Here is an 18,346-nt window from a genome sequence, read left to right as displayed (position 1 = left end):
TACAGGGATGGGGAGAGGCTCCTCCGCACTGCATGGTTGCCACCTTAAGCAGCTGTGCAGTCACAGCGTCAGAAAAGAAATAGAGCCAAGAGAGGACAGCGGCCCTGGAGAAGCTTCCAGAAAGATGATGTAAGTTAGGAATGGATCTAAGATGCAGCAACATTTAGCCTTGTCCCAGACTGCAGAATAGAGAAGGCCTGAGAAGTTGTGGAGACAAGGAAGGGAGAGAGGGACCAGCAGATGGCATAGTGGTTGCATCTCTAGACTCCCATGTAGTTGACTGCGGTTTGAGTCCCGGACCTGGTGGCTTAAAACTCACACCAGGCATGTGTGCATGCATGTCAAGATCCTGAGAGGAGAATGAAGGAGAGGGGATTACGGTGTGGCCATCCTCTCTGAGGGTTGATTTTTTGCTTTCTGTCTGTCTGTCTCTCCTCTGAACGCACATGCACTATGGCAAAAATCTCTCTTAAAAAAGAGAAAGAGGAAAGAGAGGACTCTGCCATGGCTTTACGCTTCATTGACTCTGCAGTTCCTTCTGCAATCTGTACACTCTCTTGGGAGCGAAACATTCTCTTTCTGAATTTATTAGCAAGATCTTTTGTCTTTGCCCAGATTTTATTGCTGGGTAAGATGGGTTCCTGTGAGATCTGCCTCTCGGTGCCCATAGTTGTTACCAAGTAGTTCTATACTAGGAGATTTAGATCGAGATTTGCTCCTCTTTCCGTATGGATTGACCCTCATACTCCACCTGCTCTCTACCATGGGGCTGTTGCTTTCTTTCAAATCTTAATGGAGGGGCTAGCCCATGGCATGGTGGTTAAGGCGGCTGGATCCCATATGGCTGAAATTGTAGTTCAAGTCCTGAACGTGGTGGCTTAAAAAACTTGCTGTGCACATGTGTACACACATGCCCAAAAATCCCCAAAAGGAGGGAGAGATGGAGAAGGGATTGCAGAGTGACCATCCCCATGAGGGGGTCCTTTCTGTCTCTCTCTAGTGATGGCATGTGCCCTCAAGCAAAATTTTTACAAAGTTAATGGAGTACTTGGGACCAGCAGTTAGCGTAATGGCTATGTCACTGGACTCCCGTGTGGCCATCCACGGTTCAAGTCCCGGACCCAGTGGCTTAAACTCACGCCAGGCGCATGTGCTTGCGTGCCCAAGATCCCGAGAGGAGAATGGAGGAGAAGGAATCGTGGCGTGGCCATCCCCCCTGGGTGGTGATTTCTTGCTTTCTATTTCTCTGTCTCTCTCTGTCTCTCTGGCAAGCGCACACTCCCTATAGCAAAAACCTCTTCAAAAAAACCAAAACAGTTGATGGAGTACTTGATGCAGACTCCTTTAAACATAATGAGTGGGAAGAGTACTCTCTAGTGACCCCATGCTTCTTCAAGCAAGCCACTTGCATTATGAAAACCCTTGTGAAAACCCATGTGTTCTATGCATATTTACTTGACTAAGATAAACTAAAATCACCTTTCAAGGCAGTTCTCAATAGTTATGGCTCATGAATAGAAGAAACTACCTAGTTGCAGTTTTGAGAACTCAAAACTGTCTCTCTCTGTCTTTCCGGCAAGCACATGCGCCCTATAGCAAAAACATATCCAAAAATAAAAAGAGTTTATGGGCCAGGACCAGCAGGTGGCATTGTGGTTGAGGCACTGGACTCCCAAATGGCCAGCCATGGTTTGAATCTCAGTCCTGGCAGTTTGCTTTTTCGCTTTCCCTTTCTCTCTGTGTCTCTCTTTGGCAAGCACGTGTACCCTATACCAAAGTTGGAAGAAAATAATAATAAATTAAATAGTCATTTCTTTAAAAGAAAGAGTTTATGGGCCAGCAGGTGACATGATGGTTTAAGAGCTGGATCTCACATAGCTGACTCTCTGGTTCAAGTCCCAGACCTGGCGGCTTAAAAAACACACCAGGCACCTGTGAGTGCATGTCCAAAATCCTGAGAGGAGAAGGGATTGCGGCATGGCCATCCCCCATGGGGAGATGATTTCTCACTGCCCCTCCCTTGCTCTCTCTCTCTGGGGAGCACACTCACCCTATGGCAAAAATCTTCTCAAAAAAAAAATTAAGAGGACAGTAAGTTTTCTTTACTATCTTTAACATTTTCTAATATTAGAAGATAAACCTATTCCTCTTATTTATTTATTTATTTATTTATTTTTGTTTATTTTTGCAGGTGCTTTATTCTTCCAAACGATACGATCCACTGTGAGAGAGAACTGTATCAGTCAGCCAGAGCCTGGAAGGACCATAAGGCGTACATCGATAAAGAGGTTAGCCATGGCCGTGTGATGTACGGTACATTCCAGCATCACACCCGGCCGCCCGTCCTGCTGCAGCTGCCAGTGCATGTCGTCTTCTTTATAATTACCTGAGAAATAGAAAAATGGCCAAGGTATTTATCATCCTCCAGTGATTTAATGATAGTCCTGCGCAAAGTAAAGCATGAGAGGAGGATGGGGCCCGACTTTTGAAGTCTCTGCGGCGAGATGGTGCCAGGATTCAAGAGCCACCTGCTCGCGTTTGTGTGTAGCACACGGGCTGGAATGCAGAGGCAGGCGTAGTCTATGCCTGGTTTGTTTCCACATTCACTGCCATGTCGACTGCGTGGTTGTACTTCTGAGAGACAGAGAACACAGTGAAAAACAAGGTGCTTTTTAAAGCATACCCTGATCTTAAAATGTAATTGTTTAAGGGAACCAGCAGTTAGCGTAATGGCTATGTCACTGGACTCGCACATAGTCGACCGCAGTTCGTGTCCCGGGCCCGGTGGCTTAAAACTCACGCCGGGCGCGTGTGCGTGCGTGCCCAAGATCCCGAGAGAAGAATGGAGGAGAAGGGATTGCGGCGTGACCATCCCCCCTGGGGGGTGATTTCTCGCTTTCTGTCTCTATGTCTCTCTCTGTCTATCTGGCGAGCGCATGCGCCCTACAGTGAAAATCTCTCCAAAAAAAAAAAAAATGTAATTGTTTAAATACCTATTTTCCAGATTGAAGCACTGCAAGATAAAATTAAGAATTTAAGAGAAGTAAGAGGACACCTCAAAAAGAGGAAGCCTGAGGAATGTGGCTGTAGTAAACAGAGGTGAGTGTCTATCCACCACAGGCTGCTCCCAAACTCATTTTTTTGTAAGTATTTTTCTTTGTTCATGATTAAGCACCTGTGTACTTACATAAGAGTGACAGAGAGAGAGAGCAAGAAAGAGAAGCACCGTCCATAGGGTCTGGTCACACCACAGTCCCCTTACTCCAATCCTCTAGCCCACGGGATACTGGACACTCACAAGCATGCCAGATGTCTTACAAGCTGACCTGGCAAGGGATTCGAACTGTGATTGCTGTGTGGAATCCAGCCTTTCTCGAGCAGCACATTAGTGCTGTACCACCAAGCTGGGTCCCAAATTCATTTTTGCACAAGCTAGAAGGATTAGTACTGGGCTCGTTTCTCTCTTTTACCAACAGGAAGCTTAGTGAGAATATGTTGTGGGACCAACAGGTGGCATAGTGGTTGAGGCACTGGATTCTCACCTGGTTGACTGTGGTTCGAGTCCCAGACCTGGAGGCTTGAAACACACCAGGCATGAGTGCATGTATGTCCAAAATCCCAAGAGGAGAATGAAGGAGGAGGGACTATGGTGTGGCCATATCCCCCCCACCCAGGGTTTGATTTCTCATTTTCTGTCTCTCTGTCTCTGTCTATCCAGCCAGCACATGTGCCCTGTAGCAAAAATCTCTTAAAAAAAAAAAAATGAGATTGTGTTGTTATACAGTATAGTGACCTAACCTGTATAAGTCAGGTTAAATGTGCTGGAAACGTAAGCAGAGTACAAAGGCCCATGAAACTGAGAGTTCCAACAAAGTAACTTGCCTGCCTTCTATTTTGATTTCTTTTTACAAAACAGTTGATCGAATGCTAGGTTATGAAGATTCACTTTTTAATCTTTTTGCCTGCAGCTATTACAATAAAGAGAAAGGGGTAAAAAAACAAGAGAAATTGAAGAGCCATCTTCACCCATTCAAGTAAGTAACTGTTTCCCGTGTTCATTAGGGAGTCGAGGACTGCCCACTGGCCATTTTCCGAAAGAGCAGAGGCATCTGTTTGCCAAGTGGTGCGGTTTAAGACGAAGTAAAGGGGGCCGGCAGGTGGTGTGGTGGTTAGGGCACTTGACTTCCACATGGCCAGCCAAGGTTTGAGTTCTATCCCTGGCAGCTTGCTTTTTCACTTTCTCTCTGGTGAGCACATGTGCCCTAAAATAATAATCATATGGGACTAGCAGGTGGCATAGTGGTTAAGGCATTGGACTACCACTTAGTCGACCATGGTTTGAGTCCCAAATATAGAGGCTTGAAACTCACACCAAGTGAATGTGTATGCATGCCCAAAACCCTAAAAGGAGTATGGAGGAGAAGGGATTGTGGCATGGCCATCCCCCCAATGGGGGATGATTTTTGTCTCACTTTTTGTCTCTTTGTCTCTCTCTGTCTCTCTGGCAAGCACATGCACCCTATAGCAAAAAATCTCTCTCAAAAATAATAATAGTAATAAATAAAATTAAATAAATAATTCTTTAAAAAAATAAAAAGAAGCAGTAGATCCCCATTGCAGGGCACATAGCTCAAGATGTTGCAAACAAAGCCCGCTCCTCCCCCAGGGGCTACATGATGCTTTTGGAATCTTTGAGAGAGGGAGCCAAGCCAGGCTCCTCTCTCTCTGCATGCACTCTCCACCTCACACAGGGACCGATAACTGCATTTCGCTGCTTCCAGTAGCGAGCAAGCGAGGGTTATGGACTCTCTGGAGTAGGTTGGTCTGTTCTTTTCAGCAAGTAGCCTGTAACCTGAGGTGTTCTGGGGGCTGGATGGTGCACAGAAGTCATGCAATCTCCATGGGGCTGAGCTATATGGGAAGGTTCTGGGTTTGTGACCGTAAACCTCCCTGAACATGCTGGGAGGTTTATGAACCACCATGCCACCTGTTGGTCCCACAGCACGTTCTCATCACTCATGCCCGTGGGCTGGGGCTGGCTGAGGCTGGGGCTGGGGAGCAGCCTGAAGACCCAGTTGGAGATGCTATCTCTCTCTGTCTCTCATGGGAGAAAACAATGAATCAACTTAGAAGTGTTCAATTCTGCAAGTAGAGAGAAATGTACATATTTTTAAACAATAGCCAATTTTACGTGTGAAGGAGATTTAATTTGTGAACCTTGTCTTAGTCTGGTTTTGCTGCTAGCAGAAATATCTGAGATGAGGTGATTTATTAAGAAAATAGAGGTTTATTTACAAAACCTGTGATTTTGGGGGTTGAAAAGTCCACAGGCATCACAAAATGGCAGAAGGCAGGAATGTTTAGCAGAGCAGAGCAGGGCACAGTCTGTCTCTGCACGTTTCTCCTTCTTTTGGTCTCATTTCCTCTGCGTATAAATCCACCAGAACTCAGTTATGGGGGCCCCACCCTAATGACCTTCTCACAACCAAAGAGCCCACCCTGGGACACCATGCAGGGATTAAGTTTTCACTTTACACCTTTACAATAAAATCAAATCCAAACATAGGAATTCCAGGGGACATCTAATCACCACTCACTAAGACCAAATTGTAAAACATGAACATTTGGGAAACAAACCATTATCCATACCATAATAAATCTCAATAAAGTTTAAGCCTTTTATGGAAAAACTAAGATAATTAAAGCTTTTTAGGAGCCAGCAGGTAGAATGGTGGTTAAGGTGCTGGATTCCCACATGGCCAACTGTGGTTCCAGTACCAGACCTGGTGGTTTGAAAATCACACCAGGAATGTGTAGATCCATGCCCAAAATCCCAGAGGAAGAAGGGAGGAGAAGTGATTGTGCCACAGCCATACCCCCCCCCTTAGGAGGGTGATTTCTCTGTTTTCTTCTCTGTCTCTCTGTGTCTCCAGCAAGCACCCACACTCTATGGCAGACCATCCCCCCCACCCCACAAAAAAGGATGATATCAGCTGTCCAAACCTACATTATAGAATTTGTTGAAGAATTTTTGAAAGCTTCTGATCCAAACCATCTAGTCTAAGTAACCTTTGGCTGATGGTTCTGAGCTACTAGAATAGTAAGCTGTTTGTCCAAAGGACGTGGCTGTCAAGATCCACTGATTCAGGGGCCAGCAGGTGGCATGGTGGTTAAGGACGCTGGACTCCCACATGGCCAGCCATGGTTCAAGTCCTGGACCTGGCGGCTTCCTTTCTCTCTTTCCTTCTCTCTCTCTCTTACTCTTCTCTCTCTGGTCAAATTAAACTAAATAAATAAAAAGTTAAATTTTAAAAAATTCTCCAATTCACAGTGACATTTATTTCCATCAATGTTTACATGTAAATAAGGAAGACTATGTTGATCTTTTTAAGGTTCAAGCAGGTTCTCAGAGTGTTGTCACCCAACAAGCCAGCCTTCACTATTCATGAATATGTTTCGAGGCCCTCTGCAGAAAAGTCAAACAAAATCATCTATTACTGTGACTCTGTTACCGTAGAGCTACTATCTGTGCAAGATTCCTAGCAGCAATCCTACTTTTAATTGAGAAAGTACCTTCTGATCACTAAAAATGATCCCTTCCTTGGAATAGGGAGGCCGCCCAAGAAGTAGACAGCAAACTGCAACTTTTCAAGGAGAACCGCAGGCGGAAGAAGGAGAGGAAGGAGAAGAAGCGCCAGAGGAAGGGGGAAGAGTGCAGCCTGCCTGGCCTCACCTGCTTCACGCACGACAACAACCACTGGCAGACGGCCCCGTTCTGGAACTGTGAGTGCGCGTTCTGTATGCCCTCCTGCCACCGTGCAGAGGGACGGCCAGTCCTACTCCTGCTGATTAGCCTGGGGTTCAGCGGCAGAAAGCCAGGCATCTAAAATGATCCAGGTAGAAAGTATCATAGTATATTCTATACTGGCAACTATTTTATTTTGCCAAAAGTTGCCCTTTTCTTTAGAAGGTGTCTTTGGTAATTTCTTTGAAAATACCAAGCTTCTCCCTGGGTTTTCCCTCCAGAGGAGGTTTCTCACAGTACCTAGCCCCTGGCAGAAAGACTGCTCTATAACTAAGTAGGTAGACAAGTGGGTGAACAATTTCATCACCAGTGGATTTGGTTTCTGCTTCATTTCTTTTTTTTTTTTTTTTTTTTTTTTGGTAGAGGTTTTTGCTATAGGGCATGTGCGCTCACCAGAAAGACAGAGAGAGACAGAGAGATAGAAAGTGAGAAGTCACCCCCTGGAGGGATGGCCACACCACAATCCCTTCTCCTCCATTCCCCTTCAGGATCTTGGACATGCACACACGCATCCCCAGCATGAGTTTAAGCCACTGGGTCTGGGACTCGAACCATGATTGACTACATGGGAGTCAGCAATGTAGCCATTATGCCATCTGCTGGTCCCAAGTTTCTGCTTCATTTCAAGGACATGCTATTCGTGTGATAAAAAAGAGTAAATGGATGGCAAAGGCCCCTTTAGTGCGGGCCAACAAAGTACCAGCACCATGTCTGTGGAAGAAGAGGGACTCTACAAAATTGTTTAGTTTTATGTTGAATAGCTGAGAATATGAATAGTAAAAGTTGTACATTTTTAAAATTAATGTTTAGGCTGGTTCTGTAGCTTTGTGGGTAAGGGAGCCAGGTCTCACGTGGCCAACTATGGTTGGAATCCCTGCCCAGTAACTTGAAAAATATACCAGATGCAGTGCTTGTGTGCCCCAGATCTCAACTGGATGGAGAAAGGGAGGAGAAGGGATTACAGTGTGACCATGTCCCGTTGGGAGAGGGGACTTTCTCTCTCTCTGGATCTCTGTCTTTCTCTGGCTAGCACATAAGCCCTCTGGAAATTAAAAAAAAAAAAAAAAAAAAAAACAACTATTTTAATTAGTACTTATTTTTTGTTTAATGCTCTGTGCGCAACATTCACTGAGGCCATGTAGAAATACTATTCTAAGTTCCTGCGACACATCATCCCATTGAAGGCTGACCAGCTCCAAAAGTTACCTCAGACACCAAGTCTTTTATTTGAGGGACTGCCGGAGACCACCAGGGCCAATGTTTTTCAAACTGGGGTTAGGAAACTCTGAGGAACCCAGAGAGTTGTGAGGGGACCTAGGGTCTATCTGGAAGAATTTGTGTTTCATATTTTCATGTTGATGCTTATTGGCAACAAAGTCCATGTTTGCACTTTATTTGCAAATGACCCTCAAAAGTCAATACTATTTCACTTTTTTCTTTTTTGCCAGAGGGCACTTGTGCTCACTGAAGAGACAGAGAGGGAAAGTGACAAAGCACTTCCCGTGGAGAACGTCTCCATTCTCTTCTCAGGATTTTGAGCTCACACACACACACATGTGCCTGGCATGTCCTTCAGGATGCTGGGTCCAGACTTGACACTCAGTCAGCCATGTGAACCCAACCACCTTAACCACCATGCCATGGGCTGGCCCTCATTTAACTGCTAATATTGCTCCTTAAACCAGGACATGGGTATCTCTAAGGACTATTAGATTTCTGGAGGTCTGCTCTTGCTAGGCCCTGGGCTGAGAACTGGGGGCAAAGCAATGAGAAGATCCTCTTATTTTTCAGTCTCCTAGCACTTACATTCTAATGGAAGGAGGTAATAAAAGAAGTTGAAGGAAATAATTATAAGTCGTAGTAATGCTCTGAAGGAAACGGTGATTAAAGGTGTAGAGGGGACCCTTTTAGAGAGGGTGGGTGTGATGAGCCTTTGAAGAGGTGAAGTTTAAGCAGAAACCTGAGGGGTGGTGAGAAGAGAACAGTATGGAGGAGGGCAGTAGCCAGACAGACGGAAGAGCATGAGCAAGGGGCCTGGGGAGTAATGAGTGTGGTTGTCCAGTTCTGGTAAGCCCTGAAAGATATGTTATCAATTGGCATGAGCAATAAAGGCAATGCTTGGCAAGATAATCTCATGTAGAAGGTTCCTGGTTCAAGTCCAGAGACCTCCCTGAGTACACCAGGCACATGCTTGCCTGTGACCCGGAGTTGGCTGAAGGCTGGGGCGGATCACAGTGTGAAGACCATGATGGGGGTGCTGTCTCTCTCCCTATCTCTCTCTCACTCATGCAGGAAATAAAGCTACAAAAAAGAAAAAAAGAGGATGAAGTCCAGAGAAACATGAAGTCATGTTTGCTCATTCCAGAATGTCCTTCATCCTCTATCTGCTTGTCCCCATCTGAAGTGAGCCCGTCCGCCCAAGTCACCACTGTCTTACCTCACCCATTGCCAAAGCTCCACTCTTGCTGAAAATTCATTCTGTTCAGAGGAGTCAGATCTTTTAATGACATGTCAATTTTCTTAGTCTAAAGAGCAAAATCCTTCACCTACTCAACAAAGTCCGGCATGTTACATTCTAGTCCTACTCTGGGGACATTTCCTCTCGTGGCTACTCTTCCTGCTTTAGCTGCTCAGCCTCTCCCTTGCTCAGCATCCCAAGCTCTCTCTACCTACACGGCTTCTGCCCACACCAACCTAGAACCTGGTGGCTCAAATGCCCACTCACCCTTCAGGTCTCAATTGCAATGCCACTTCTCACAGACACCTTCCCCCTCAGACTAGGTTAAGCCATTTTTATACAGGCTGCTGGCAGGCTCTACTTTTTCTCCATTGGACTTACGGCATTGATGATTACGTTTGTATGCTTTTGTTTTTGCCTTATTTTGTTACCCCATTGGACTATGTGTTTCTCGAGATAAGAGACAACATCTGTGTAGTAACGGGATCCCCTGACACAAAGGAAAGGCTTAGTCAATATGACCTGAATGAATAAACAGACAGACAAGCAAGCAACCCACTTTGTCTAAGATCAAATCAACTCATGTCAATATTACTAACTTCGGTGTGCCTGCCACTGGGTGTCACTGTGCTAGTGTCTCGAAGAACCTGAAAGTGAGCAAAATAGGTCTCTCGCCATCACTCAGCTCTTTCAGCAACAAAGTGAGGACCTAAGTTCATTCAGTAGCCCGCATTTGATCTTATGTAGTACACAACTTATTCTTCATTCTCATTGCACTGATAGTCTAGAAGCGTGGCTTTCGGAACTCAAATACACGTGTGTGCAAGGTGGTCTTCAAAAAGTTCATGGAAAGTGTGGATTATCAAAAAAAAAAACAAAAACAAAAACCTCAGGACCAGCAGTTGGCATAAATAATGGCTGTCACTGGACTCCCATGTAGTCAACCGTGGTTCGCCCGGACCCGGTGGCTTAAACTCACGCTGGGCACATGTACGTGCGTACCCAAGATCCCGAGAGGAGAGTGGAGGAGAAGGGATTGCGGTGTGGCCATCCCCCCTGAGGGGTGATTTATCACTTTTTGTCTCTCTGTCTCTCTCTGTCTTTCTGGCAAGCACACCTGCCCTATAGCAAAAACCTCAAAGAAAACAAAACAATTCATGAAAAAAAGTTTGTACCAAAATAAACATATACATTAATTCTATTTTCCACAAACTTTTTGAGGTCCTTGTGTGTATAGGTAATAATATATGATATATATACTGAATTTAAAATTTCTAAAAGTAATGCTGTGTGTGATAATCTTCTTAGTTATTATAGTTCATATTTTAATGTTGTTTCTGTATTTGTCTTACCTGAAGTGCCAACTTGAGCCATAGTAGTACTCAATTAACCAAGAAAGAAAAGAAAAGAAAGAAAGAAGGGACCAGCAGTTAGCGTAATGGCTATGTCGCTGGACTCCCATGTAGTCAACTGTGGTTCGAGTCCCAGACCCGGTGGCTTAAATTCACGCTGGGCGCATGTGCGTCCGTGCCCAAGATCCCAAGAGGAGAATAGAGAAGGGATTGTGGTGTGGCCATCTCCCCTGGGGGGGGTGATTTCTCGCTTTCTGTCTCTCTGTCTCTCTCTGGCTTTCTGGCTAGCGCATGTGCCCTATAGCAAAAACTTCTTCAAAAAAAAGAAAGAAAGAAAATCAAATCTACCCAGACATATGATTTTCTAATGCAGTGATCTCTAAACATTTTTGATTATTTACCCTTACCTGTATTAAAAATGAACACACACCTATACTTAATTACATATTTGTACTTCTTTACCAACATGTCCTGTGTTTTATGAAAATACACAAAATAGATATTTGGGTGACTCGCCGGTGGCATGGTGGTTAAGGACACTGGACTCCCACATGGCCAACTGTGGTTCAAGTACTGGATCTGGTGGCCTGCTTTCTCACTTTCCTCCTCTCTCTCTCTGTCTCACTCTGTCCCTCTCTGGTCAAGTTAAAAAGTGAATAAATAAATAAAGTTAAATAAAATAATTTAAAAAAATAAATTTGAAATGACAGGATAAAGTCTTTATCTTTTTTATTTTAGTTTTTGCTGTAGAGTGTGTGCATTCACTGTAAAGAGACAGAGACACAGAGAAAGGGAAAGTGAGAAATCACCATGCAGGGGAAATAGCCATGCTACAACCCCTTCCCCATTCTCCATTCAGAATTTTGGGTGCACACACACACACCAAGAATGTCTTTCAAGCCACTGAATCTGGAACTGGAACCACTTGGTCAGCCACGTGGGATCCAACCGCCTTAGTCACCATGCCACTGGTTGTCCCTAAGAAGAGCTCTTTTAAATAGGTTTCATTTTATTCTCTGGAGGTTCCAAAGCATTTTGCTGTCACTTATTTCGTGGCCTGGCTGCAATGGTGCAGTCTGTGGGGTGTCACTACACAGTGCCAGAGCCATACGGGAGGCCCAGGTTTGCATTCCGAGTCTGCCCGGACATGCTGAGTGTGTCTGTGTGATCCTGGCTGGCTGGGAGACTGGGGGTGGGGGAGAGCACAACATGGTGGGACCCTGTGAAGGGTGTCCTCCTTACTCTTACTCCCAAGAAATAAAATGAACTTTTTAAAAAGATACATGTTTTTTTTTAAATTTCAATGTCACACTTTACAAAACAGTGAGCCAAAGGTTCAGTTTATTTTTGATAGCTGCTCTTGATGACTGCCTTGGTTCAAAAGATGGTTCAGAATGACAGGCTGATTCAGTAGACACTATCATTGGCATGCTGGGTAAATCAGAATATTCATTTGTAATACCATCATTAACTAAACAGCCAGTTCTATTACAATTACACTCTTAAATTTCCATCCTCCCCAAGATTTACAAATTTCTGTGCAAAGCAATCAGAAAGCATTTGTACATCTTATGAAATGAATTCAAAACTATTTAAATTGCTGGTTTGGAAGATTTCTAAACAGATTAGAAAATTCAGATTCTGTGGTTTTTGATGTGTATAGGTGTGAACTAAATGTTCACATATAAATAATACAAATTGTGAATAATATATTTAGAGCACCTTCAGTGAAAAATCATGTAATCTTGAAAACATTCTCAATCATCCTTTTTTAAATGCTCATTTATTTATTTCTTCCATGGACAAGAGAGAGAAAAAAAGAGCCAACACCCCAGCCCCAGGGTTTCAGCACCGTCTACCCTCGTCTTCAGCCAGCCATGGATCGTAGGCACACACATACTCAGAGAGGTCTCTGTATAGAACTGCAGACCTCCTCATGTGGGTCAACCTCAGAGCATTGGTCTTCCCAATGATCTATTTTTAAGATGTTCTCTCTTCTTTTGGAAAATCTTTTCTCAGGGAAGAGTGGGGTGCATATGTAGAACAGAGAGAACTTTCAGGGCAGTAAAACTGCTCTCTAGGATCCTGTAGTACCAGATGAGTGTCATGATACATTGCACAACCTACAGAATGTGCAACAGCAAGATGCACTGCATGTGGACTGTGGGCTTGGAGTGGTGATGTGTGAATGTGGGTTGATTAACTGTCACAAGTGCACTACTGAGGGGTGGGATGTCGGTAGTGGGAGAGGTCGTTCATCTGTGAGAATAGGACATATTTAGAAACACTCTGTACTTTCTGTTCAATTTTTTTAAAAAAAGTTTTGCTGTAGTGTATATATACTTGCCAGGGAGAGAGAGAAAGCGAAAAAGCACTCCCCAGAAGAATGACCTTGCCACAATCCCTTCTCCTCTCTCTTGGGACTTTGCGAACACACATGGGCCTCTCATGTCTTTCAAGCCACCAGGTCTATGATTGGAACCACACAATCAACCATGCGGGACCCAGCCTCCTTAAACACCAGGTCTCTGATTGACCCTCTGCTCAGTTTTGCTGTGAACCTTAAACTGTTCTTAAAACTGCTCTTGAAAGTAGTCTTTTAAGAGCACTCCATGGACTGGTAGTCAAGGCGTGGATCCCTCATGGCCTATCATGGCCTTTGGGCCCTGGCCCCAGGGTGAAAAACACAACCAAGCATGTGCGCATGTGCCCAAAATCCCAACAAAGGGGAGAAAAAGAGAAAAGGGAATTGCGGTAATGACCATACACCATGGGGAATGCTTTCTCACTCTCCCTCTCTGTCTCTCTCTGGTGAGCACACATGCCCTCTGGCAAATTTTAAAAAATAAAAAAAAATGGGGTCAGCAAGTGGCATTGTGATTAGGGCACTGGATCCCACATGGCTGACAGCACGGTTGGAGTCCCAGATCTGGTGGCTTGAAAATCATGCTGGTTATGTTTGCATGCATGCCTCAAATCCCAAGAGAATAGAGAAAGGATTGTAGTATGGCCATCCCCCATGGGGCATGGAGTGTGGTTTCTCTCTCTCTCTCTCTCTCTCTCTCTCTCTCTCCCTCTCTCTCTCTCTCTCGTGAATGCACATGCCCTATGGCAAAAACTTTTTAAAAGTTGATTTAAGAAACTTTAAAGTCTATTAAAATAATTCTTTAGAAAATGATTTGTCACTCATTGCCTTTTAGCTTAAGGGGTTGGAGTGAGTGTGTCTAATAGTGTATAGTACAGTAGAAGTTAGCGATTAAAAATAATCACTGCAGCCAGGCTCCAGTGCTACCGGTGATCAGCTATGTGACCTCAGACAAATTACTTAACCTCCCTGTGGCTTTTTTTTTTTTCTTTTGGAAAGGTTTTTGCTCTAGGGGTACGTTCACTCTCCAGAAAGACAGAGAGAGGCAGAGTGATAGAAAGGGAGAAATCACCCCTTAGGGGGGATGGCCATGTAACAATCTCCTCCATTCTCCTCTCGGGATCCTGGGCATGCACGCACACGCTCCCAGTGTGAGTTTAAGCCACCAGGTCCAGGACTCGAACCACAGTTGACTACATGGGAGTCCAGTGACATAGCCATTATGCCAACTGGTGGTCCCTGGTTTTTGTTTGTTTGTTTGTTTGTTTTAATAGGTTTTGCCATAGGGTGCTTGCACTCACTAGAGACAGACAGAGAAACAGAAAGTGAGAAATCACTGCCCAGGGGGTATGGCCATACTGCAATCCCCTCTCCTCCATTGTCCTCCTGGGATTTGGGCATGTACTTCGCATCATTTTCAAACTGCAGTCAGTCATGTGAAAATCCAGCTCCTTAACCACCATGCTACCTCTTGGCCTCTACAGAACATTTTTTATTCTTTTTTTTTTTTAAAGAGAACTTTATATTCTTTTGTCTGTTAAATATTCTTTTACATACCTTCGACAAGTTAACCAAGGAACCTCGGCGTAGTACAAAACATGTTTGGGGTCCCAGTGCAGCTCATGTTAAAGAGTTGAAGAGTCTGCGATGGCTGTAATTTACATCATCCCCACATCCACCAGACTGTGCTGAAGCCTTCTCTGAACTCCTGTATTGCGGGATCCTGTCTTCTTTCCTTTAAAAAAAAATATTTATTACTGTTATTTCTTAATTGGACCACAGAGAGGGGAAAAAAGTGAGAAAGCAAGCCATCAGGTCCAGGACTTGAACCATGGTCAGCCACATGGGAGTTCAGCATCTTAACCACCACACCACCTGCTGGTCCCCTTTTCTTTCATTGTGTGACACATTGCCATCTGACACTCTGAACAAATGAGGGCGACAGTCTCATATCTTTACTGAATAAAGATTTTCCCTTTTTAAAAAAAAAATGGAAAGTGAGATCAGCTGCATGGCTGGTGGTTAAAACAGCCAGATCTCACATGGCCGATGGCACAGTTTGAAGCCTGGCTTCAATGGCTTCAAAAACATGTCAGGCATGTGTGCATGAATGCCCCAAGTCCTGTCAGGTTGGAGAATAGAGACAGGAAGATCAGCAGGTGGTGTGGTGGCTAAGGGCACTGGACTCCCACATGGCTGACTGTGGTTCAAGTCCTAGAACTGGCAGCTTGCTTTCTCACTTTCTCTCTCTCTCTCTCTTGCTCTGTCCCTCTCTGATCAAATTAAATGAATAAATAAAGTTAAATTCTTTTTAAAAAAAAATGGGGAAAAAAAGAAATAGAGAAGACTATAACCATTCCCCGTTGGGAAGGGTGCTTTCTCCCCCTCCCTTTTGCTTTCTCTGTCAGGTGAATGCATGCATCCTTTGGCCAAAAAGAAAAAAAAAAAAGAAAAGAAAAGAAAAGAAAAAAAATAGAAAGATATGACCATAAATAAAAGTTCTGATATTTTTCTTCTGATAGTCCAATACTCAACCTCACTTTGGAGGCCACTGCCTAAAAGAGCTGAGGGGAGATTAAACTAATATGAATGAAACTTCAGCTTACCCTTGGCCTGCAAGAGATCACCTTCTTTTTTTTTTCATTTTGACCTCATTTCATAGCAAATATGTATGGAGTGGGTAAAAGTACAGTTATCTTTTTTAGGCCTATTTCTTTCTCTCTTCCATAAAGAAGAAAGAAAGAGAGAGACAGCCGCGCCCCCAGCAGGGTCCCACTCAACCCCTTCAGCCAGCCACAAATCTTGACTCAGGGAGGTCTCAGGACTTGATCCATGAACCCTCCCATGTGGAACTGGCCCTTAAAACATTGTGTTTTACCATTGCCCCAAAGTATGACCCCACTGTAGTTACCCTTCACATCGAACTGTAGTTATTTGCAAGAAAGAAAATGTGAACTTTGAAGTGTAATGATACTGAAATATGGGAATGAATAATCTGCCTGTGTTTTTTCATTCTATTGTTTTTCCTTTTTCTCCACAGTGGGATCTTTCTGTGCTTGCACGAGCTCCAACAACAATACCTATTGGTGCTTGCGAACAGTTAATGAGACTCACAATTTTCTTTTCTGTGAGTTCGCCACTGGCTTTCTGGAGTATTTTGATATGAACACAGATCCTTATCAGGTACGACATTGTACTTTCATTTTATGAAGCCTGTTGAAAATGGGAGAACCAGGACCAGCAGATGGCGTAATGGTTATATCACTGGACTCCCACACAGTTGACCACAGTTCGAGTCCTGGACCCGATGTCTTACACTTACTCTGGGCATGTGCGTGCACATGCCCAAATTCCCAAGGAGAATGGAAGTTAAGGGATTGTGACGTGGCCACCCCCCTTGGGAGTGATTTGTCGCTTTCTGTCTCTTTGTGTCTCTGGCGAGTGTGCGTACGCTATAACAAAAATCTCTCAAAAAGAAAAAAAAAAAAAGAAAGAAAGAAAGAAAGAAAATGAGAGAACCAGGGGCCAGCAGCCAACAGGTGGCATGGTGGTTAAAGGTGTTGGATCCCACACAACTGACCATGGTTCAAGTCCTAGACCCGGTAGCTTGAAAGTGACAAGAAAAAACTATTTTTAAAAATATTCTTCTAAAAGAAAATGGCAGAACCAGAACCTGAACTTAAATATATCAACCCACCCTCTTCATCCACAGCTCACAAATACCGTGCATACAGTGGAGAGGGGCGTTTTGAATCAGTTACACTTACAGCTGATGGAGCTCAGAAGCTGTCAAGGCTACAAACAGTGCAACCCAAGACCCAAGGGCCTTGAAGTTGGTAAGGGAAACAATATTATTTTTTCTATTTTGCCTGGAAAATTCTGGTGTTACCAAGTTCCTTTGAAACCTTTAGATGCAGAGAAACATACAGTACAGAATGCTTTTAGGGGAAACTTTCCAGACCATTCTAAAAGTAATTTGATCTCTAAGTTTAGCTCTGGGTGTACTAATGAAAAATTTAATCCGCCAAAAGATTTAGAGTGTTTCCTTCCCATCCCTACCAGGTCTAGTCTATTAGTAAACGTCGATTCCTGATAGAAGCCCCCGTTGGGAGATGAAATGAAAGCTCTAGCGCTTCACGCGTTATTGTTGCCAACAGGCAGAAGATGCACTCTAAGTGAACCAGGACCTCCTCTTTTTTAGGGAACTTAGATGGAAACACACAATGCCTTAGTTCTACTTGTCACAGTGTGCCGTTCCCAGAGCTGGATTCCTGTGCATGACACGGCGAACTAAGTTCCTCTTGCCAACATTTCCGATCTGAAACTAGCGACCATGAGCAGTTCACTAACTTGGGGTCTAAGAGCATGAGGGTCTGGAATTAGCCCAATGTTCCTTCCCCACCTTGAGGTGTGAAATTCACTTATTTCTCCTTTGGTTCATGAGATCACAGGTCTTTTCATTGGCAGCCCCAGATTTCTCCCCGTGAATGACAATACCCATTTTCTCCTCATCACGTCTATAAAAAATTAAATACCAGCTTCCCGTCGAGGGAAGGAGGAAGAACTGAAACTGGCGAGGGTACTGGCATTGGCACGGCATGCTGGCCCTAAAAGGATGACGAGCCAGGCTCTCTGGCACCCGGCAGTCTACAGAAGGCCTCTGCCGGGCAGCTGAAGGGCCTCAGTGTCGTTCACAGACCGTGTCTCTGCGGGCCCTGTGCAGGCCCAGCACCGCAGCCATGAAAGTGGGCAGCTCTCTGGATCACGTACATGATGGGGCCAGGATCCATCCTGAACAGAGCATGTCGCTGCCTCTCATTCCCACCACGGAGGGGCTCTAAGGACTTTTGAGCTATGGGAGTCCACAAGGAAATACAGATCTCGGGACAGAGGCCACATCTCGCTCTGAGTCAGCACTTCTCAGTCAGCACTTGGTGGAAATAGTTACCAGCCAGGAGTGAACAGAACTTACAGAATAGGTCTTCTGCTCCCTGACACCGCTCCACTCCCATCTTTTTAAGTATCCTGCTTATCTGTTGACCTTTTTTCTCAAATCTAAAAAAATGGGGACTGGCAGTTGATGTAATGGCTATGTTGCTGAACTCCCACGTAGTCAACCGTGGTTCGAGTCCTGGACCTGGTGGCTTAAACTCACACCGGGCACGTGTGCGTACATGGCCAAGATCCCGAGAGGAGAATGGAGGAGAAGGGACTGCGGCGTGGCCATCCCCTCTGGGGGGTAATTTCTCGCTTTCTATCTCTCTGTCTCTCTCTCTGTCTTTCTGGCAAGTGCAAGCACTCCATAGCAAAAACCTCTCAAAAAAAAAAAAAAAAAAAAAAAACAAAAAAAATGGACAAAAAAAAGA

General features: G+C 44.5%; 1 protein-coding gene across 3 annotated transcripts in view; it reads left to right on the top strand.

Moving 5' to 3' along the window:
- SULF1 (sulfatase 1) overlaps positions 1-18,346 on the top strand; it is a 130,867-nt gene that overhangs the window by 89,616 nt on the left and 22,905 nt on the right. For all 3 annotated transcript variants that reach the window (XM_006165746.3, XM_006165745.3, XM_014583069.2), the window contains 6 exons: positions 2,192-2,288; positions 3,005-3,099; positions 3,969-4,034; positions 6,611-6,783; positions 16,021-16,163; positions 16,693-16,816. In XM_006165746.3, coding sequence (XP_006165808.1) covers positions 2,192-2,288; positions 3,005-3,099; positions 3,969-4,034; positions 6,611-6,783; positions 16,021-16,163; positions 16,693-16,816 — 698 coding nt within the window. The remainder of the gene's footprint in view (positions 1-2,191; positions 2,289-3,004; positions 3,100-3,968; positions 4,035-6,610; positions 6,784-16,020; positions 16,164-16,692; positions 16,817-18,346) is intronic.

Source organism: Tupaia chinensis, unplaced genomic scaffold, assembly GCF_000334495.1.
Source record: "Tupaia chinensis unplaced genomic scaffold, TupChi_1.0 Scaffold144017_1, whole genome shotgun sequence".
Classification (NCBI taxonomy): domain Eukaryota; kingdom Metazoa; phylum Chordata; class Mammalia; order Scandentia; family Tupaiidae; genus Tupaia; species Tupaia belangeri.
The sequence above is the reverse complement of the archived record's forward strand: the minus strand, read 5'-3'. Positions and strand labels throughout refer to the sequence as shown.